Source organism: Triturus cristatus, chromosome 5_1, assembly GCF_964204655.1.
Source record: "Triturus cristatus chromosome 5_1, aTriCri1.1, whole genome shotgun sequence".
Lineage (NCBI taxonomy): Eukaryota > Metazoa > Chordata > Amphibia > Caudata > Salamandridae > Triturus > Triturus cristatus.
This window is the reverse complement of record NC_140587.1, coordinates 893,674,886-893,698,726: the sequence shown is the minus strand read 5'-3', so window position 1 is coordinate 893,698,726 and position 23,841 is coordinate 893,674,886. Positions and strand designations below refer to the sequence as shown.

The window sequence follows — 23,841 nt, the reverse complement described above, 5'->3', positions numbered from 1 at the left end:
CAATCACTCAAGCATGCATGGTGGTCATAGTGTACGTGATGATGCAGCGGAGTTTAACAGCTCTACACATTCATACATACAACACTCATTTGGGCCCATATACATTCATACACTCAATGAGCTGGCAAATATCCACTGGCCATCAATTTTGTTTTACACTAGGAAACCTTTACACCAGTATTCTTACCATTCCTGTCTCCTGAGTAAATGCACGTTTGAAAGATCTAGTAGTAGATTAAAATAGGAAGGAAATAATACAATACATTTATCTTTTATTCAAAGAACCAAACTCAGAAGAAGTTTTAAAAGTTTATCTGAATTAATAATTTTGTGAGTCAAATCAGAATACACGTAAACACATCAAGATTCTCCATCAGAAATAGTAGTTCAATTAGTTTATAATTCAATTCACATTAATTAATCTCATATGATGACAGTACCTGAGGAGAGAAAGAATAGGGAGCAAATACGAAGCACAACCCACAGAACTATATTTACCTAGAATGGTATGAGGACCTAGACATCAGAGTATCAAGGATTCAGGACAGGGAATGTGACCTCTTCTAGTGTAACACCAGCGTTACACCCCTCTCTGGTGCTACTCTTTCCAGCTCGGGCTCGTCCGGACCCCTTCCTAGATATGCCTCCTCGGTTGTTCAGCGAATTTTCCCTAGTGTTGGATTCTTCAGTCAAGTTGCAGCAAAATCGGGCAGCATCTCAGCATAGCATCGGCATCTCGTGGGTCAAGTGTGTCTAACTAACTAGAACTTACCTCTGTTATACCAATTGAAAATGTATGATCCACCCCCAAATGTTTCAATTCCATGTACACCCGCAATTTTGCTTGGGCCTGGCAATGGGGTGAGGAGATCACACCATACTAAATGCAATAACTTTCTTTGGTTCTATTGTCTAGCTCCCCACCCCTAAATTTTATACCCACAAGCTTTATTCCCACAATCATTTTATATGTGGATCGACAAATCTGTAATACAATGTTGCATCTTCTTCCTCTCGTAGGGTCAAGTGTTGTTCTTCCCATGTCCTTGCTGGGCTTAGGGTTTGGCAGCCAGTCAATGATCGCATTGGTCTCAGGACAAGTAGATGTCGCACATGCGTAGTTGCCACAAGGAAACAGAGACGTGGTCACCCTCCAAAGCCCAAATATGAACTATTAATAAAGTCACAGAAGAACATGTTAGAATACAAAATTAAATGAATTCACTGTATACCACTTACTTCTACTCTAACCCCATTTACTTAATATTTCTTTTGCATTAATAGCTTAGTAAAACTTGCATAGGTTAGTTTCAGCACAGCACAGCATGTGCATTAGTGCGAGGGTTTCGCACAGCCATATTAAAAGCTATTGTGCAGCTGCAAAGATTTCCCCCCAAGCAACAGAAAACGTTATACCACGTAGATGTGGTAGACGCATGCGCAGAAGAGTTCCCGCGTTTTTTGGCGGCCATTTTTAGGACACTCGGGTTATTCATTAGTGAAGCACATAGGAAAGCTTCCCCTAGATACGATATGTAAAATGTGGTGCAAAATTAGTATTCACAGACAGGTTGGTTACAATGTTACAGGTTATTCAAGAGGATTGCATACAAGCAAGTTTTTTTTATATGAAACCTTGGTCCATCAGTGATCCATAGATTAGTGCAGAATGGGCTGAGCCTCCTTGAATTGCATACTTCGATTGCGGAACGGCTTTTTTCGGCTGCCAAAGGTATTGGTTTGAATTGTTGACCTGGTCTCCATGTTATTCATAGTGTGTTTATTATTTCAAGACCTGTTGCTTCGCACTTCCAGTGGTACTAGCTGGTAAAGAAGTTTTAATTAATATTACCAAATAATAACTGTTGCTTCACAAGTTGACAGCTACTACCTGGGTGGCCAAAACATATTGGATTGTGAGATGATGAAATCAATCAAAGAACATATTTTTTGCAACATTTACTCATAACTTTGTGTATTTAAATGTAATTTACAAATCACCTTCATGAAAATAAGCCGCATATGGTGAGCAAACACTGCATGTCAGTTACAAAGATTTTAAGCTAACACCTGTGTTAATTATCCATCCTTGCGTGGATAGTTAAACCACAATCATTACTGGTAGTAGAGTCATGTTCTGCTACAATCAAATTAATTGGCTAAAACATTCCTTTCACAATTCATTGTTAATGGAAAGCCTGTTCTGGGTAACCCTATTTAAAATACACCAGTATCAATGTTTCAAAGTTTTTATCAGGGGCACCCCATGTTACTCCCACAATCCATTGAGAGTGCTGGCAGTGTCGCTCAAATGTCACTCTCCTTTTTGTTAGGTCTCGTGAGCCAAAGGCTCAAAGAGACATTTTATATCTGGGCTTTTCAAAGTGCTGCCGTGGCCTAAAGCTACAGTGCACGTGAACGTGCACGCGCGCAGCGCCATGTGTGTTTCCTCCGTAGCGATTGTAATCACGATCACTTTCACTTTCGCGGGCTCCTCTGTTGCTGGCATTCCCCCCTCCCTTCTCGCCCAGCCCTTCTTGTTTTTTTTACAAACTAAGCACTGGCGCTGTACCAAAGGTTCTTCACTTTGTAAATGAATAATACTTTGCTCGTTGAGTGGCACAGGTCAAAAACAACAAGACTCACAACACGCAACACATTAATGATCCCTCAAAAGAGTCTTTGCTCTCATTCGTATGATAAATATTTTTGTTAAATCACCTAGCAACGTTTAACTCAACGTGCAGTGGGTTTCCTTGCCTGCACGTACGACGCAAGACTACCTTTAAATTGTAGACGTGGCCTGCACATCAGCACTTGCATTATGTTACATCAATTTAACAACCGATTCAACTCTAAATGGTTCACATTCAGCAGCCGGAGTTAACCATTGGTGGGCCGCAAAAAGAGAAACAACTGTATCAGTGCCCCTTTTTGCAACATTATCTGTCAGATGATATACGGACCAAAGTGCCTGTTGCTTCGCCTCTGCTATCATTGAAATACCAGATAGTAGATAACAGGGGCGCACTCAGTAACACATCAGTCATTCGTGGTTAACAGCATTTCTTATCAATAGAACTCTTAGCAGCAACACTCAGCATGAATGTATTACAGTGACGTGTCCCAGCAACATGTACATTATTTACAGAAAAGTATCGCAGGTAAAACATGCAAAACCGAAAAAGGTCGCAGCACATTTTGAGTCCAAAATGAGATTGCTCACACAATTACAGTGCTTGCCCAGTGAGGCGCTTTAGTACAAATAACACTGGGTTCTATGGTTATGTTTTCCTAGGCGGAATTGTTTGTGAAAGGGAACCGTAAAGCCTGTGCTTACTAGTTCTTCAGCTCTTTCCATCTAGACTTTAAAACTTCAACTCTAAAAACATGCGGCGCCACACACACTCATTGTGCATATTTAAGATTTATATTGCCCTTCTGTTGCACCCCTGTCTCCGTAGCATCTTGCTAACGGTTTACAAAGTTGACGCATGGAATCTTCCTCTGACCCACAAATCTGCTCTCACATTGCCATGAAATTTCCCAAAATTGTGATAGCATTGCAGAAATTAGCATTAATGCCCGCATATAAGCAGGGTAGGTACTACCACATGAGTAATGGAATGATCACTGCTATCGACATATCAAAGTTGCAGCCATTTGGGCACAAAAACACCGGGAGTCGCCTCGAGGGCACCGACCATCATTTAAGGCGGATGGAAACCTGGAGGCCGTTCTTACCCTTATCATACTGTCCACGTGGCCTTCTCTCTGCCGCTCCGCTGAACAGAGCTGCCTGTGACTGTACATTGGCACAGGAAATATTTGCTTTGGGTGACATTTTAAGCAATGTGCCGCCAGTCACTCGACACATCACTGGCAGGCAGCATGACAACCGCCTCATTCGAAGGGTAACAACGCCGTTTTTGTATTCTGGCCGGATTGTGCCTACTATGCCAGCAGCTCCTGGTGACGTTCCCTCGGGCGCCTACCCGCCTCCACCTCCTCCCATCTACTGGCAGTAGATTTCTTAGTTTACATCTATCAGATGGGCAGAGAGGGCAGTAACATTGGATCAGGTGCACTGGACAGTTCCAAAACCATGTTAGCGCCGCTTCCTGTGTCGAGTGCCAACGTGATTAAAGTTGCGCTATTCTCAGAGGCGCACACAGAAACTCGTTTAAACAAGCATTTGCAACGCAATAGGTCTCGCATTTGTGAGAGTTTAAGCTATTGGCATTGTAAATAATAATGCATTTTATTTATGTTTTAAAAATCAACAAGTAAATAAAAGGCATTGTCATTTACAATGCCAATAGCTCAAGCTCTAGTAAATGCGAGACCTATTGCATTGAAAATGCTTGTTTTGATAAGTTGACAGGTATCCCCAATGTTCCCTTTAATTTTATTCTTCTATGTGCGGCAATAAAGGTGCTTTGTGCAAGGCTGCGTGCACTGAAGACAAGCGACAAAGTAATATGCAAGCATTTGCAATGTGCAATCTACCAAAATCAGTGGCATATTAAGGGTGCCATGGGCCCTAATGCAAATCAGAAAAAAAATAACCCCCCACCTCTGGGTTGGCATTAAAGACACCCATTAATGGGGCGTAGAGGGCTTCTTGCACCCCTGGGCATGGGTGCCACTGCATCTTGTGCCCTAATCATTCTACCTATAATTCCTCTCTATTTGCTATCTCTAAGCCACTTATATCCTCACCTCGCACCTTTTCTTATCCCTGTCTACTTCCACTCAATCTCCTAGCTTGTCCTTGTTGCCTTTCTCTCTTTTTTTTTATTTTTTCTCTCCTTGCTCTTCCTGTTTGTTCTCCATTTCCGCTCTGCTCCACTTTTCCCTCATTCTGTCTCCCCTCTTCAATCTACATCCTACCCTTCTCTCTCCCACAGAATCTCTCCAATCTCCCTGTTCGCTCTCTTTCCACCCTTAATCTATCAAATCTATCCTCACTATGCTACTTTCTCATCTGGTTCCTCTCCTTGGCGCCGACCTCCTTGTTTGTCACCTCTTGTCTACCTATTCTCTTTTGGTTGTTTTATAGTCCTTACCATCGTTCTTCCCCTCTCCATTGTATGGTTCACTCCATATTCTTTCTTTTCCTAACCCTTTCTAGCTATTTTCTTTTTCCTTTTTCTATCTCACTTTCATTGCTCATCCTCTCCATACATATCTCCTTTTCTCTCTATTCTCAAATCTCCCCTCTCCCTCCCAAATTGTCTTTCCTCTCCATCTTTCTATTATTTTTATCCTTCCTACTTTTCTCTTTTCCTATCCATTCATAGCTGTCCTTCTCCTCCCAAACTCATTATATTCACATCTTTTTCATTCCACCCTTTTTTCATTTTTGCTCCCTTTTCGCTTCTTCCATCAACTTCCGCACTGCCTTCTTGTCTTCTTTTTTTACCTCATGACAAGCTCCTGCACAAACCCATTGAATTAATGTTTGGCCTCTGCTCTGCAATAGCCTCTGTCATGAGTTTTACCAGTGCCTGCCTGGGACCGGTTTCGCTCTCTGTGACAATGGCTCTTCCCCAACCCCTCTCAGAGGAAGAGGCCACACAGTGTTAAGCCCAGTGAGACACTTCAAAAATATTCTTAGCAAAATCAGGGCAGAACTGTTCCTGGGTTGCTTGTGTACTGGGTCAGGGAGAACCTGATCTGGCAGTTCGGGCAAGACTGCTCTTATTGGAGTAGGGTCAAGACTGATTTGCATATTGTTGGGTCCAAACTGAGTTGACCAGGTAGGCAAAAGAACAATCATTTAGAATGCTACCCCAAGTGATTGTCAATGGTTACACCTACTCCAAGTATTCTGCTATCACCTGTTACGAGTTTGATGTAACCCACTAAGTGGCCAAGGGTATGCCCATACGTGGGTCCCTTCCTCACTGTACCAAGGAAACCAAGCTACACCTGACTGAGGAGCCCCAATCAGGGCGAAACCGGTCTTGGGTTGCTTGTGTTCTGGCTCATAGAGGACTTGACTTGGCTTGGCAGTTCAGAATGGACTGTTCCCATTGGAGCAGGTTTAAGGCTGAATTGCATATGGCGGGGTCGAAATTGAGGTGTCATGGTGGGTAAAGGAAGAATGGGTTGGAATGCTACCCGGAGTGATTTGCAGTAGTTAGACTTATTGCAAGCATTCCTCCCATCACTTGTTGTGTGGCTAACAATGAATAAACTTCAGCCAGTGCAGAGAAGACTGGGCCTCTCTCATGTCTTGGCTGTGGCACCTTTGCACTGGCTACAATAAAAATAGCCACAACCCTGACTAAAATCACAAGTTAACATCACAGGCGGCACTCGCTGTCACTTTTACCCTACTTGTCTAACCTCCTATTGAATACTCAAAAGGTAATGGGGCAGGCTGCCTTAGCCAGGCCAGGTGCCACCACCCTTGCTACCACTAAGAGGCTCTCATACCCACCTCACGACTTGTGAAGGCTATAGAACCAGAAAACGGATGTGGTTGTTTAGTCCTCTTGTATTTATATAGTGCTTAATACTCTGGACAAAGCTGTGACGTATTCTGATTTGCTTTGTGATTCCCGGCACCCTTTTGGACTGCATCATTGATATGGATGTTGGATGTAGTGTATCCTATATGAAAGATGTTGGGAGAGGGCATGAATTTCAAAGACATTTTTCAAACATGCTTCTGTGAACATCGCTGCTGATAAATATGAGGTGCCACACGGAGTGAAAACGGACCTACCATTCTGATAAAACACTACTGTGCAGTTAGGTGAGTTGGCATAGCTACATTTTTTGTCACCCCTGAAATGTTGGGTGTTTGTACATTTTATGATTTAGCACTCTTCGAGACCATAACTAAATTTGGAATACTCAATGCAAGGGGTCATGTTTACACGTTGCAGATCAGGGTCCCTGGAAGATTCCTGTACACCTCACATCCTGAAGACAACAGCCGACAACATTGCCCCAATTTATCAGGAGTTGTTTACTATTTCTCTCCACTGAGGTGTCATACCTGATTCTTGGAAGAGGGCAAATGTGGTCCCCCTTCTTAAGAAGGCTAACGTAGACCCTGGAGTGCCAGCAGACTTTAGACCAGTCTCCTTATTGCCAGCAGCAGCAAACATTCTGGAAAAGGTGTTGACTTGTCAATTCACTACGTTTCTGACAGACAATAATCTCTTACATCCATCCCAATCCGGTTTCACAGCCCGTCATAGTATGGCAACCATGCTCCTTGAAGTCTTTGAATCCATCAAATATAGTCTGGATTCCAGCCTCAATGTGGCACTGATGCTGTTGTACCTGTCATTAGCATTCGATACGGTGGACCACAGCATTCTATTACAAAGGCTGGAACATCTAGGAGTGTCAGAGCCCATGGCTGGCTGAGCTCTTTTCTGGAGAACCTGGAACAGTTTTTCTGGCTGAACCCCTGCTTCTCCAGAGCCAAAACATTGAAATAGGTTGTCCCACAGAGCTCCTCTTTGAACCCCATCCTTTTCAATGTGTATATAAGCCCACTGGCCCAACTGGTCGAATTTGTTGTCAATATGATCGTATGGATCGTATGATATGCAGATGATATGCAGTTCCTGCTCTTTTATAAAGGGGATTCAGTGAGCGCCAAAGAATCGTTTGTCCTCTGTATGAAGGCATTGGTAAACTGTCTACAGTCTAATAAATTACAATGCAACCCAGAAAAAACAGAGATCCTTTTGTTTTTAGGGTGGACTGGAGATTCGCCCAGTGAGGTTGCCTCTCTGCCCCCCCCCCCCCCAACCAACGGCACTGGCCATAAATCGTAGCATTATGTTTGACTCTTAACTTTCCTTCAAGGCCCAGGTTTTGGCGGTGGTTAGATTTTGGCTCTGGATCCTCCGGAGGCTCAGGTGAAGTCTGTATCTTCTCCCCCACGAATCTCAAGTAACGGTGGTCAAGATGCTGCTCTTGTCCCGATTGGATTATGTCCACGTTCTGTATCTGGGTTTCCCTGACTACTTTGTCCTGCGTCTACAAGTAATACAGAACATGGCAGTACGCCTCATCTCTAGGCTACCTATATATGCCTCAGTATCTCAAGTCCGTGAGAAGTTCCATTGGTTTCCAGAGCCCAAGCGACTAATGTTCAAAACTATGACCCTGGCCCACCATGCCCTCTACAACAGGCGTTCTGCTTACATAAGTGAGAGGATCAAGGACAAGGAAGACTGCTACGCTCTTGTAGCGTTGGCCTGTTAACAATCCCCCATTTCTGAAAACTTCGTAGAAGGAGGGGGGGGGTCCTCCTTTATGGTCAGAGCAGCAAGTATGTGAAGCCAGCTGCCTGATCACCTGAAATTAATAACGGAGGAAACGCCCTTCAATAAGGCTCTGAAGAAATATCTTTTTAAGCTTTAGGACTCAGGAACACCTTTGAGAACTCTGCTCCTCCTTGCCTGTTCTTTTATGCTGAGGGCCGGGATACTCTCAGAGTAGCTGTGCGCTATATAAAAGACATTCATTCATTCAAAGCGCAAACCATTTTTCTCTCATCCTTCGGGGGCTCCTTCTCTTTGGCATCTTCATTGCCTTTAGATTTTACACAGTACAGCAACATTTGCTCTGCATTGGTCATTTGGTAACAGCTTGCAGTAAGAACACAAATTGTCCTCATAATATTGACAAGTACCTGTCTAGAGATTCTGATCCAAATGTATTAACCCTTTGCGCTGAGTTTGCATCACAAAAGTGACACAAACCCAACACAGTGTTGTGGTGGGATTTACTTCCCAACGCAAACCATGATGTGTGTAGGAAAGTTTCCCACAGTAACGCAGAGTAGCATTATGCCCTAGATTGTGTTACTTTTCATCAAGGGGGGGGGCGGGTGTACAATAGGTGGTACATAGGTGTTCCCATGCAATCAACCATAGGTTTTCGGCAAATCCCTATCTAATAACATTTATACACAGAGATTTAAGCCAAAAAATGATGTCTCCTCAAGGCAGGCATAACAGTGGAGCAACCTTTAAAAGTTTCCATATTTTTCAAACTTTGCAAGTGTGATACATTGTACAGCACATACACAGTGGGAGCATCTTAAAGCATATTTTTTGTACTGGAAGGATCCCCTTCCATTACAAAACCTATGCTTGACAGAACAATAACATCTTTGTACTAAGGTCAGGGCTACTGGAATTATAAGATTTTGCGGCCGAGGCCTTTTCCGCATGAGTATAGATTTGCCACATGTGCCACATAATGCATCATCTGCTGTATAATTTGCAGATTTTAACCCCCAAAAATTGTTTCTAGCTTGAATGGATACAAAGTTACTAAAACTGGGACTACCTGTATTTCTGCAAAGTGGAAGACCCTTCGCAAAGGTTGACTGGTCACCATTCTGTTGGGTGTTAAATTGGTACAAATTAAGTGAAACATTTGCTCAGATAGTTATAGCATGTGTTAAATGTCAAACTAATAAAGTAATACTATCTCAAAATGTGCAGCATCATGCTGCAGAACTTGCCTTTTCTTGCTTCATAATTAAACCCTGCTGCATAATATGGTTCTCTCCTGCAACATAATTCCAGTGGCCCTGACTATGGAGCAAGGCAGAGGTGGGCGAACCAACAAATTAATAGGCACAGCTGAGCCAAGGAGCCGCTCTGACCCTTAAGCGGCTGTACACGAGCCAATCCATGAAAATATGTGACATGTCAATCATGCAGCACAGATTATGTTAGAATATGGTGAGGTGTGTTCAAGATTCATAAAATGAAAACATGGAAGCACCTCACCTTGGTAGTTAAGATTATGTGCGAAGAATTTATTAAAAGTAAGAGTTTTTAAATATGAACTGAGAAACGTTCCTACCCCCAGCCCCACATGACAATGCTATTATTAGTGAAGACGGTGTCTACAAAATAATGTTAGCATAACAAGACACATAGGTAGACGAAATGTATTCAATGATGACAAAAGATGATTTACCAGATGAATTAAAAATGACTGTGAATCCAGAGGTGTGGGATTTCACTGGAAAAGAAGTAGGGTTAATGGGAAATGGAGATACAGTAAAGGTGACTGTAAAAGAAGGTTGCAGTCTACCCAAATACTAAGCAATATAAAATGAGCCCTGAGGTTAAAGCAGGTGTTGCAGCAGAAATTGATCGAATGATTAAACAAGGCATTTTGAAAGAAATAATGAGCAGTCCTTGTAATTCAACTATAATTGGTATCAAGAAGCCTAGCAGAAAATACTGGATAGTGCAAGATTTACGAAAAATTAATAAGATTGTTGTACCTTGTTGCCCTGTAGTGCCAAATCCAGCAGTGATTCTGTATCAAATACCCTGAAATGCAGGATGGTTTACTCTAATCGATCTATACCAAGCATTTCTCTCCATTCCTTTACACCCAGACAGTCAGTATCTCTTTTCATTTAGGTTTGAGGATCGTATTTTAGTATGGAATCGAGTTCCTCAAGGGTATACAGAAAGTCCATCCATTTATAATCAGATTTTGAAAAAGTGTCTGGAAACGTTAATTATGCCTAAAAATTCAGTTCTAGTCCAGTACATTGACGACCTTCTCATAGCTTCAAAGTCACAAGATGATTGTGTTACTGATTCGATTGCACTATTACATCATTTGGCTGATGGTGGACACAAGGTGTCCCCAGAAAACTTACAATTTTGTCGAACTGGAGTCAAATATTTGGGACACCAAATAGAAAGAGTGAGAAAAGTGACCCCTGAGAGGATAAAGATAATAAAAACAAATGCAGTTACCACAAACTCAGCGAAAGATCAGAATGTTTCTTGGTGTAGTGGGATACTGTAGACAGTGGATTGTAGGTTTTTCTTTGTTGACTTAACCCCTAATACAGATAACACGGAAACAAGCAAAAGACACTGTAGTTTGGGATGATGAAAGCATGGAAGCTTTTGTGAAATTACGAAATTGTTTGTGTGAAGTTCCAGCTTTGGGTATGCCAGACTATACAAAAGAATTTGCACTATTCTGTTGTGAAAGAGAAAGTTGTGCCCTGTCAGTGTTAACCCAACGACATGGTTTGATGCGACGTCCAGTAGCATACTTTTCTGCTACCTTGGACCCTGTAGCATCAGCATTACCTGGCTGTTTAAAAGCAGTAGCTGCTACTTGTATGAGTCTGGAACAAAGCGAGTCCATTGTGATGGGACATCCTGTGAAAGTATTCGTTCCACATTCAGTGGAAATTCTTTTGACTAGAACACGAACACAGTACCTTACCCCTAGTCGGATGACTAAGTACGAAAGAAACATTTTAGGAGCAGAAAACGTGACAGTGGTCAGGTGCACCATACTAAACCCCGCAACTCTATTACCAGATGTACGTGGGGAAGAAGTGAGAGATAAAGTTGAACATGACTGTCTGGATGTCACTGAGTTATGTACTAAGCCCCGTCCAGACATACCTGAAAGAATCTGAACATGAGCTATTTGTAGATGGCTCGTGTATGAGACATGAGGAAGGAGGATTAAGTGCAGTTTATGCTGTATGCACATTGGCCGGAATAGTTGAAGCATCCTATTTACCAGGAGTCAAGTCTGCACAAGTAGCCTAATCGATGGCTTTAATTAAAGCATGCAAAATTGTGAGGAACTGTATGCCAGTATGGTTACGGGGTTGTGCACGACTTTGGCCAGTTCTGGATGCAAAGGGATATCATGACTTCTTCTGGATCCCCTATTAAAAATGGAAAATTTGTGAAAGAACTGTTAGAAGCAATACAATTGCCAAAAGAAGTGGCAGTGGTCAAGTGTGCTGCACATCAGTCCGGAGATGACTATGTAGTAGCTGCTAACAGATACGCTGACCAGGTTGCCCAGTATTGTGCCAGAAATAAAATGGCAATAAACAGGAAAATTGAAACAAGTGGAATCAGATGCCAACTTATGCTTCTCTCAGCACTAAAAACATGGAATGAAGTGAGATAATTACAGGATGAGGTGGAAGTGAGCAAAAAGGTAGAGTGGATAAAAACAGGGTGTCAAACGAGAACAGAGGATGACGTGTGGATTTACCAAGATGGCAGACCAGCAATGCCAAATTGTTTACTCTCTCAAATGGCCAGAATGTATCATGGAGACACACACGTAGGCAGTGACGCCATGATCAGGCTCTTTAGACAGGATTGGTACAATCCGAGATTTAGGGCTGTCGCAGAGAGTCTTTGCCAGAGATGTTTAACTTGTCAACAAATAAACCCAGGCTGGAAAACAGTGGTCAGTTGGGGAAGAATTGGAAAAGCAGAAGGACCATTTGTGAGGTTGCAGATAGATTGTATACAATTACCATCATGCAGTGGATTGAAGTATGTTCTTGTTATAGTTTGTCTGTTTTCACAGTGGGTGGAGGCATACCCTACTACAAGAAAGGACAGCATAACAGTTGCCAGACTGCTGTTGAGGGAGCTAATTCCATGATTTGGTTTTCCAGTAACTGTGGAATCAGATAGAGGATCTCACTTTAAAAATGAAATAATTCGGTTAATCTGTGAAGCATTTAAAATTGAACAAAATCTGCACTGTGCCTATCGCCCAGAGGCTTCTGGAGTGGTGGAACAAATGAATGGCACAATCAAATCAAGATTGGCAAAGGTGTGTGCATCCACATCACTGTGTGGGCCAGATGCATTACCTCTTGTTCTGATGGGACTCAGAAGCATTCCTGACAGAAACACGGGATTGAGTCCCCATGAAATTCTCATGGGAAGAGCAATGAGGCTAGCATTTATACCAGGACATAAACTGTTGAGTATGACTGATGATCTGGTACTAGATTATTGTAAAGGATTGGCTGACCTAGTGCGTTCTGTCTCTCACCAGGTTGGAGAAGAGGCAGTTGCCAGGCAGCCGGATCAAGCACATGATCTAAATCCCGGAGACTGGGTGGTAGTGAAGAATCACATCCGAGAGTCGTGCCTAGCACCTAGGTGGGAGGAGCCACGACACGTCATACTGGTTACAACAACAGTAGTGAAATGTGAAGGTTTTCCTAACTGGATACATGCCAGTCATACCAAAAGAGTACCAACTCCTGAGGAAGGGGAACCACGACTGACACAAGCAGTTGAGGGTGCTGAAGGTTGTACAGCTGTAGAATCTAGAATAACAGATTCTGAAGTAGCTGATCAAGAACAGCCAGACACAAGTCAGGAAGACTGGATACCAGTGGTCGACATACCTGAGGTGATTATTAAAATGAGAAGCAGAACCAAATTAGAAACGCAAGAAACTAGAGAGGATCAGACAGGTGTAGAAGAACAAGCTCAGGAAAGGGTGAATAGAACTGTTGGAGACCCTGAGCAGGATCAGACAGGGAGAGAAAAATATACTGAGACAGAGGTGAACCAACACATCATTCAAGGATCTGAGGAGGGACAGACAGGTATAGAAGAACACGTTTGGGCTGCAGAAAAGCAAAGTGCAGTAAGACCTAAACAGGACCAGTTAGGAAAAGAAGAACAAGTTCAGGAAGAAGAACAAGTCGAAATAAGACCTGAACAGGACCAGATAGAGGAAGAAGAACACGTTCAGGCAGATGAAGTCACAACAATAAGCCCTGAACAAGGACAGATAGAAAGGGACTCTGAAGACGAAGATAATCGAATTGTGCCACAACATAACGAAAATAAAAGAATACTTGAAAGAAACGAGGAAAGTGAAAGTGCAGTACAAGCCAATAAGGTCAGAAAAGGTGATAATTGGCCAGGTGGTGTTAAAAGATTAAAGTATCACTTAAAACAATAAGTGAAGAACCTGAACAAGTAAATTAAGTCTCTAGTCAGTCTGGGCAATTGACTGAGAAACCTAGGCAAAGAAACCAAAGACTGCAAATTTTGAAAAATAAGTTCAAAGGTCCCGGATGGACGTATGTGATTTTTGAAGAATTTGAGAATCTAGATTTGAATGAAGAAAGTGGCAAAGAAATATTGGTTGAACAGATTGACGAAGGAGAAGTGAGACCCCCTTGAAGTTCAAAGACATAAAATTCACAAAAGAAAAGAAGAGGAATCTTCTTAAATGAAAATTGCTGATCATAGGATTGCTGGAAGACCAAAACAAAATTGTATAAAGAAATGTTGTAGAATATGTATATGTAGCATAGTTTTGGTGCTCATATTCTGGTTAGTATTAACAATAGCGATCCCTTATTTGATGGTGACAGAAAAGAAAAATAACACAGATACTAATTAAAGAGTGGCTAACATAGAAGGAAATAGAGTAGAATTAGAAGCGCCAGATGAGTTAGATTTACATCACACAGTGACAAATAATGATACTGCTTTAAATGTATTCACAACGCTATTAGTTCAGTACGTAGACACAATGGAGATTAGTGATTGTTATGTATGTATGAAATTACCAGCATCAGTAGCAGAAGATGTCACCTATCACCATTTACCATTAACATATGGTATTTTATGTAGTATTTTAACTAGTTTATTTTATAGAACAGGAAAGTTACAGTATTATTATTCTAACGTAGATGTGATATTTCCAGAGGTACCTATTTGCAAGAGTATGAATCTTGTTCTTAGTACTAAAGATGCACAGTTTATAAGTGAATATTTCTTAACTATGAAAACAATAGATACAGCAGAAGCACACAAAAACAATCTAACATGTTCATTACAGAAAGAAGAAAAGATATTTTTGAATTTAGTAGAGGAAAGGAGACAGGACTTCCAAAGAAAAGCTTCTGAAAAGAAACCTCAGATTCCTCAATGGGCTGAGAAAGAGGGGGTGTATACAGCTGGCAAGACTCATGCTGCGATGTCCCTAGATATTGAAAAGAAAGGGAAGATCTGCCTCCATAGATTTAATACTGACTATAACAATGTATTTATTAGTTCCAGTGAATGTGAACATAACTTTTTGGTTATTGGAGGATGGGGACTAAAAGGGGGAACAGATCCAGCATTTCCTGGAGTCTATTATGTGTGTGGGAATAAAGCTTATTTTAGGCTGCCTGCACGTTGGTATGGGAGTTGCTGTTTTGGAATAGTATTCCCTAAAGTATATCATGTAAAAACAATCACTGGAAGCAAGGAAAACACAAAAGAACTAACCCGCAAAAAAAAGAGCTAGTTTTTCAGAAATAGTAGGCGATATATTTAGTGCATTGCTACCTTCAGTGGGAGTCATTCTGAATTCACGAAAAATTTGTCAGTTATCCACAGTAGTTGATTGTCTATTGACTGATACTGCTGGAGGGTTCTTAATAATCAATACAGAAATGGTTGCAATTAGAACAATGGTTTTACAAAATCGACTTGCTCTTGATATATTATTGGCAAAAACGGGCGGAGTCTATAAAATGCTGAAAGCGCAACATTGTTGCACTTATATACCAGATTAAAGTGTAGAAATTGGGGGGTACATTAAAAATATTTCAAAGCCGGAAAAAGATTTGAAACCACTGAAAGTTGGCAGTGTATGGAAGAAATTAACAAATAGTATTACCTCAATAGGGACTTGGTTTGCTAATATAGGCAAAGGTTTTGTATGCCAAATAATACTACCTATACTTGGAATTATAATATTAGTCTTAGCAATAATGACATGGTGCAAATGTTGTAGAAAGAGAAAGAGATATGAAGTAAATGGAAAGGGAAAGAAAAGAAAGTATGAAGAAATCCAGTTAGAAGAAAAGAAATGAAAGGAGAATTATATAAAAAGATGAAAAATGTAAAAGATAAAAATGAAGAAGGAAATGAAAAGAGCGGAAAGGGAATTGAGATGTGCTAAAGTTGGCATCTGGGTTGGTGATGGGTAATTTTGTGATGGCACAAATGTCATCAGAGAGGGGATTGATGGAGCAAGGACTCGTATAAAAGAGACTTGCTCGGAAGCAATCCTCTCATATAACATGTAACACCGTATTAATTGTGTATTGTATAAAATAATATGTGCTACATTCCATATTTTAGCAAGATGAAGCTTGCTTACATGTTTACTAGCAAGTAACCGGAGTGAAACTCAAAATGGCTGCTGACGCGGAACACTGAACTGCGCATGCGTCAACTGCATCTACGCAGGATGACGTTCTTTCGCTTGGAGGGAAATTTCTGCACCTGCGCAATCGAATCTAAAATGGCCGCTTGAAAGATCACATGCTAAGCATCTGCTTTGCCGAAAATAAAACAAGCTATTTACTAAATGCTAATGTAGGAAGAGCTATTACAAGTAAATAAGATTAGAGATAGGTGGTATACAGTGAAATCATTTTATTTTGAATGTAATAGGTTTCTTTTTGACCTCTCTGCTAGTTAGTATTTGGGCCTTCGAGCGAGACTGAAGCCTGTACCACAGGTGACTTTCACGCAGGCGCAGTAATAACAATTCAGAAGCCATGATGTAGTTTTTGAATCCCGTCCAAGGCCATCTTTGTTACATGTCCTGGGAACCTGCTGGACATCCTGAATGTTGAATAGAAATGAATGTCATATGTATACTTTTGTATGATGAAGATGTGAATACGGGTGGGAAATAAAGCTTGGGAATAAGAATTAAGGGGCGGGAACATTAAACAAAGAACCAAAGAAAATTATTAAAACTTAGCATGGTGTGATGATCATCCCCCCTTGCCTGTCCAACCAGAATTAGGAGTTTCATAAAGTTGAAACATTAATGGGTGGTACATGAGCATAGAAAGGTATAATTGAAGTAGTTTAGCTAGTTAGAACACACAAAGGGATGCTGAGAGACAGGGATGCTGTCTGAGAGCTAAACGAATGCTGAAGAAGAATCGATTTTCAGAAGTAGATTTTAAGCCAATTAATTAGAAGATCATGGAAGAATAGAGGAGGGAAATAAGGAAAATAATTAGATCGCGGAAGAATCGACGAGGAAGATAGTGTTAGAGAGGGGTGTGACGCTGGTGTCGGATCTAGAAGAGATCATCTATCCTGTCCTGAAGCCTTTGTCACCTATTTCTTTCCCAGGGGACCCTTCCAGCTCCTTGGCCAAAGGGTTCGTTTCCACACCATACCAGGTAAATATACATCTGTGTAGTATGTCATTGTACTGCTCTCTCTATCCTCTCCTTTCTGAGTACTCTCATTGTGAAATCTCGTTTAATATAGATGATTGATTATTGAATTCATTGACTTTTCCTTCCTTGGAGAAACAGAGTTCGTACTGTATTTATGATTTTGGCTCCCATGAATTTGACTAGATAAAACATTTAAACTTTTCCCGAGTCTGTGGTTATTTCGAAAATAGTAAGAAATATAATTATATGTCATTTCACCATCAACTAGTTCCAACTAATAGGTCCATTGACCAGGGAAAATAACTTTTTGATCAGTGAAAGATTAGTTAAAATTTGACAGGTAACTAATCCCATAAAAAGCATTTACAAAAATTTACCCCCAGCGGTAACACCTTTGGTCTAATATATCTACAAATCAATGGCATTCGGGGCACGCATACTGGGCTAAAGGCCTGGCAACTTTGATCTTAAAAGAAGTATGGGATCTGCAAATTAGCCAAGGCGAATATAAAAGACTAGCAAAAATATGTATGAAAAAACTCTCCGTAGTAGAGGACAAATCATGCCTCGCAAAAAGGTCACACGGTTGGCTAATTCTCAACACATACTCCAAACTGTCTCCCCAGGGGTACCTAACTTTACCATTCTCTGCATGTACCAAAATCTGTTTTGTAAAATTAAGACTGGGAGGGTTCAACCTGCTTTGTCACCTGCCGAAGTGGAAAAGAGACCAAACTCAGCAATAATGCCGCCTTTGTGGAAAATACAGGGAAGACATAATCCATATTCTCTGTCTATGTACAAGCCTGATGCAGGAAAGAAGGTCCCTCCTAAGGAAAATTTGGAACAAAATGGAAATTAGATCCAGCAGAGTCGCAGTTTTAGCAAGTTTCAACTCACACAATCCTGATCTAAATTATGCCTTGGTAAGGTTCATGGATCAGGCCGGGAAAAGAATAACGAAAGGGACCAAAAAATTGTAATCTTGATCAGAGACCTATTTGGGATGCTGCCCGTGAGTGGTGAGGTTAATTGAACCCGAAATCAGCCCAAACCAAGACTTTTCTGAAACAATTTTATAGAAACTTGTATTTGTTTTAGTAATATTTGATGGAGAACGGACTCCAAACTTGATAGGCTGTACTTTTTTATGTTACTTAATGCACTTTACTGGTTGAACTGAATGCCACTTTTAGACCCTGTGCAGTCTTATGGTAATATCGTAACTTTTTAATGTATTCAATCAAATCTTTCTTTTACACAAAATGTGCTGCTTATCTACTTGGACACATGTCATTTCATAATGTAGTGGATTGCAAAGGTTTTTTTTTTGTTAATCAAGCAATAAAGTTTATTATATTATTAATAATAACCCCCAGCGGTATTTACTAGCCTATGTGAATGTGTGTTTATGGGCCCAGGTAAGTATATGGTGTTTGAGTACCTGAGGTTGGTAACCCGCTGGATCACCCCCCCCAAAAAATATTATTAATCACATAGGCGAACCCTAATGCAATTACCAATGCTTGTTTGATCCAGAGAGCTGTCTTTGTTCATTGGTTTAACTTTTATGTTTTGTATTTCCCGCCTCTGCCGGACTGCTCGTCAGTTAAACGCAGCACAGACAGGTCTGGGGTCCTTCCCGAGCCTCTTAAACGATAGTCCCTACATATGGATCTTGAGCGGCAGAGACATCAAAGTGAAAATAAAACAGTTTAGTACATAAGACACATGCTCTTCAACTCGAGCACAATAAAAGAAACGTTAAGTGTGTGTCCGTCCGAGGCCGCTGACATTTGTAGCAGCAACCAATGGGAGACGCGGGTCGTCAGCCAATCTAATGCTTCACTGTACTCAGGGCGCTAATAGGTCGAAAAGCGAGTCTCTACGGCGTGCGTCCGCCTCTACACAAGTGGGAGCCATCCTACCACGGTTTCGAAACGGCACTAATAGGACAAAGTCAACGGAACGCTTTAGTTGACAGGAAAGGTGTGCGTGCTTCTTGGTGTACTGTTCGGTTTTGCTGGGGTAAGCAATGAAGCTTATGGCTGCGAGAAGGAAATAAAAGCAGTACGTACTTTGTATAAAAATGTCTAGTGTTTGATAAGAGAACGTGTAGCTTCGCTGTTGCTTGACAGACATCCTGACCTGAGTGCTCATTCTTTCTGCGGACAGAAGCAACAAAGTCAGGAAGACGATTGACAAACAGATTATCAGTTTCTGTACAACACTGGATTTTGTGTTTTGAGATATGTAATATTTTTTCTCCATTTATTCCAGAGCTACCGCTTCCCAAACAGTGCGTTCGCACTTGTAACCATGGCAGCCGGACGCGGCTGGCTCCAGAAGCAGCAGAGGGAGTTCCTGAAGAGAGGCGGAGCCGCACGGTCTGCGGCCGCCTCAACATCTGCTAACCCGCCCCCGCGATATGGGTCCTTAGATGGCAGGTAATAAGTAATATCTTTTAAGACTTGTCCTATTGTAATTAAATGGAAAGAAAATCTGGAATCACGTAAACTGGTGGTCAAATGGTAGCAAGAGAAAGGAGGCAGTGAAACGATGGTCGGCGTCCCGAGAAACGGAGCCCCTCAGTCAATTTACACATCAACTCCCACTTTTTTTTTAAAACATTGTTTTAGATCTGGCATTAGCCAAGACCTTTTAGGTTTTACGACAACTATTTGTGTAATATACTGAAAGGTGCTTTCAGCCTGCTCTCCATCTGTTGGTTGTGTCATTCACATTTTGCTTCCTCCCACTGCAGCATACAGTTTAGGGCAGTGGGTCAGTCTACTTCAGCCACTGGCTGATTGCACTTTGAGTGACTGCATTTTTGTTCTTTCTCCCGGAGCAGGACCACAACTTTGTTCCCTTAAGTGCCAGTAGTTTGTTTTCACTTTATTGTTAAGTGTTTCTTTTTGTGTTTACAGCCTGATGTGATAGGACGCTACCAATTTGAGCACTGCGCACAGCCCAGTCTTATTAGTTCCTGTCTCCTGCTAATGCAATTTTAAATTCCTTTTCAGTGACCATTCCTTATCTGACTGCTGCTGTTTCACAGCATACTAGGTTGTGTCCATTTCAAAATGTTCTCTATGATCTTTATGAAGTAATCCTCTTTTTAATATACACGCAACATGTGCATTTATAGCTGCACTCTTGTATGCCAAGCAGGTATGTATTTTAATTGAAGATTACAATTCTATTTGTAAACAAATGTAGCCGGTTCTGCATATATGGCTTTCTTGTTTGCTTTCAGTGGGCTTGTATGTCATGCTTATATATACATTTAACTATTATATTACTAATTAAATATGTGCCATTTATTCCAAGTATCTACCTTCACAACCTCATCTACCTATCTACCTGTTGGACTGCTACTTACCTGTCAGTCTGTCTACTTATCTTCACAGCTGTATCGTCTGCCTGCTTGTCTCTCTATCTAAGCAACCCTATTTATATCTATCTTAGAACCCTATCTATGTAGATCTGTCTATCTATCTTTACAACCCTATCTATTATTCTGCCTGCCAGTCTACCCTTCTACCTACCAGTCTGATCTGTCTTTCTATGGGTCTGCCTACCCGTCTGTCTAGCTATCTACCCGTCTGCCTATCAAACTACCTGTGTGTTTGTCTATTTATCCTCTTATCCACCTGCCTACTAACTTGTCTATCCACCTGTCGATCTCTCTACCTACCTGTCGGTCACTCACCTATCTGTCTATCTAAGCAACCCTTTCTGTATTTATCCTAATAACCCTATCTATATATATTTATCTTAACAGCCCTATCAATCTCTAATCTCTAATTTTTGGGCCAACCGATCTGATCATAAAAATCCCATTTTGTTCATAATGGAGTGTCCACGTCTGGGCATGAAAGAGAATTTCTTCAGTTTTACAAGATCAACTATACCTTCAAATTTCTGGGACTTCAATGGGAAGTACCTGCACCCCCAGCATAGCTAATTTGTACATGCAGCAGTTCTAACCAACACCAACTGACAACCCTTTTTAAAGGAACCAAAAAATTGTAAACGTTATATTGTTGACATCTTGATCATTTGAAGGGGCGATGCTAGAGAGGTACTAAAGAAACGATCTGGGCCTTCAGAGACCCTGGGAAGGTAAGGTATCAGAGTAATTGCAGTACCAGCGACGTCATCTACTTGATCATTTGTCTCTGTATGCTTCATTATATAGGGCTGACCACATATAAAGTGAAGATTAGAATAATGGTGCAGAGGTGCACAATTAGATTCCGATGCAACAAAACTAAGATGACAACATTTCCTTAGATAAATCATGGAGAAAGGGATCTCTTTTGGCCAGAGACAGAGTTTGATAAACCAGAGAATTCAATAAAAGGATTAGATATACAGACCTTGTTTTTTCACAGAGAGCAGCTTTGGGTTTTTAGGTTGGAAACCCATGTAGTAGGAGTGAATTATGACACCTTGGACCATCCAAGTTTCGATGTTCCTTTTTGGTCCTCATTGCACTAATAATACGCTGTTGTTGGCGGTTATGACCATTATGGCTGTTTTTCAGTTTTCACAGGATTTATATGGAGACTATTGAGATCTCTTGTGTTTTCAGTTATTACCATCATGGGTGTTTTACCATGTTCACAGGCTTCAGATAATGACTATGGAGATCTCTGCTTATTGAAAAAGGTACTATCTTACTTTCTGGCAGGTGTTGTAAGTTATTTTATTTTTAACAAGTTTGTAAAAAAGGAAAATTGTGTGAATGTTTGGAGAATTGTGTTGTACCTGTGTGTTCAGCGCATTTTCCCTGTCAATGTGGCACTCACAACTTTCGGCTTGAACACAGCAAGTGGGCGCTTGCCAGTTGAGTGACTACATTTCCCAGGAATCATTTTGAGATGTGGCTAATGTGCATCATGACGGAATGGAGTTTGCTTCATGATGAGAAGCTCCATCCGTCTGGGTTGTCTCCTCGCCGCAGGCAGTTTTGTTTGACGGTACAGCGGACCAGTATGGGTAAGTGCCCCTTCGTGAGGGTATTTTTGTTTTTGGACTAGTTCGTGGGAGCCCTTGAGTGGGAACGGACTAAAAGTGTCTGCACGATTAAATATCATTAGTTAAATACGGAAGGGTCTGTGGACACAACTGTTGAATATTGGTCACTACACTTAAACACGGTTTGATTTATGTTCACAAACAATATAACCTGTTTTTTTGGTCTGCTTACGTTAGGCAATGTAAGACAATTGTTTTAGATATAAAATGGCACATGAAATACCAGAGATGATGAGAGGCGGGTTGCACTTTGCAATTTGGTGCCTGAATGCTACTTAAGTGTCTTATCTCCTATGAGGTGAGAGGCTCTTGGCTTCTCACTTATGTAGTCCTCTCTTTGTTGACCTGTTTTGTCTGCATCCGGTTGGACCATGAGGCTCATTCCAATTCCTGCTTTTAGCCCTGTGATCACACTGTCTGGGCACTATGAGTTGAGGCTTGAAATATACTTTTTCAGGTAAGACGAAATGTATATTTTTGTGGCGCAATATTATTCACAAGCGTTTTGACAGATATTTGTTAGATAAAACTGTGCATGGACATCCATTTGACACACAGATGCATACTTGTGCTATAGATATGAATTTACATTGAAGTTTCTTTTTTGTATCTTGTTTCGAAATTCCTTTTCCTTTTAAGGGTCACAACAGCACGAACATATCCACTCTTGATGTGGCACACAGGCTGTATGATCTTTATCATAATATCCGTATTTTTATTATCACATACTTTTGTCCGCAGAGTGATATTGAAGTATTTTTGGTCCTGATGAATGCCAAATACCTGTTAGTAGGGTATGAGATTGGCAGAAGCATGTTGACCCGAGTATCACGACTGGGTTGAAGTCCTATCACCCTAATTTTAATATACTCCTTGGTGAGATTTAAGAAAACATTTTTACTGATTTCTTTCGATCTTGAGAATTAAAACTTGATGATAAACTGTGCCGAAAGCCAAAGAGGTCCAGAAGAAGTAGGGCTGCTATGCTGTTTTGTCAACATGGCTTTTTAAGTAATCCCATTTAGCAATTATAGTAGATTCTGTGTCTATTTCAAGGCAGGATCCTGTTTACCAGTCCAAGAGTAAGTGGTTGCCTTCTAGGAATTAAGAGATCTGTAGAAATGCTGTTCTTTCAATTAGTTTGTCAAGGAAGGGTCTATTAGAAATTAGGCTACATGTATTAGGGTCTTCTGGGTCACAGTTGTTGCTCTTGATTAATGGTCACGTGTGCTATCTTTTAAATCCTGATGAAAGATTCCTCTGGATAGAGAATTATTGGTTATATTCACTGTTAGCATAGCCGCTAGAGTTTGAATATTTTTGCCAGAATGGATCTGAAGACCAGCCAGGTGGGCTGCTGACTTTCACAAGTTCCTGAATTCCTGACATTAGCTCACAAGTTTTCCCGCTTTATGGACACTTTAAGTGTGAATTGAGCATGGATCCTCTACAGCACTCTTAGCCTTTTGGCGAAATCAGCTGGTTTGTTCTTTGTTATAACATTAAGTTTCAATAGTAGGAGTGGCAGGTAAACACCAGGTTAGCTTGTCACGTGCAAGGTTCCTTGTTTCCCTACAGCTCAGCAGTTGGCAATGCTAAACTTGTCACCCGCAAGGCTTATGGCTTCTGAAAGCTCAGGAGTTACGGACTATGCTTAGATGTGCAAGAGGAGGCAAAAGTACTGCCTAATTTACAAACGCATGTAATTTCTAATTTAATTTCTAATTTAAAACACTTATAGAGCGCGGCGTACACCTTGCGGTTTCTTG

At 41.1% G+C, this 23,841-nt stretch overlaps 1 protein-coding gene across 6 annotated transcripts in view; it reads left to right on the top strand.

Annotated features, from left to right (window-relative positions):
* FBXO15 (F-box protein 15) overlaps positions 1-23,841 on the top strand; it is a 397,776-nt gene that overhangs the window by 130,677 nt on the left and 243,258 nt on the right. For 4 of the 6 annotated variants that reach the window (XM_085605916.1, XM_085605920.1, XM_085605917.1 and 1 more), the window contains exons 3-4: positions 16,977-17,026; positions 19,307-19,473. In XM_085605916.1, coding sequence (XP_085462042.1) covers positions 16,977-17,026; positions 19,307-19,473 — 217 coding nt within the window. Of the gene's footprint in view, positions 1-16,976; positions 17,027-18,925; positions 19,055-19,306; positions 19,474-23,841 lie in introns of those variants that run through there. The other 2 variants (XM_085605918.1, XM_085605919.1) reach the window with 2 other exon arrangements.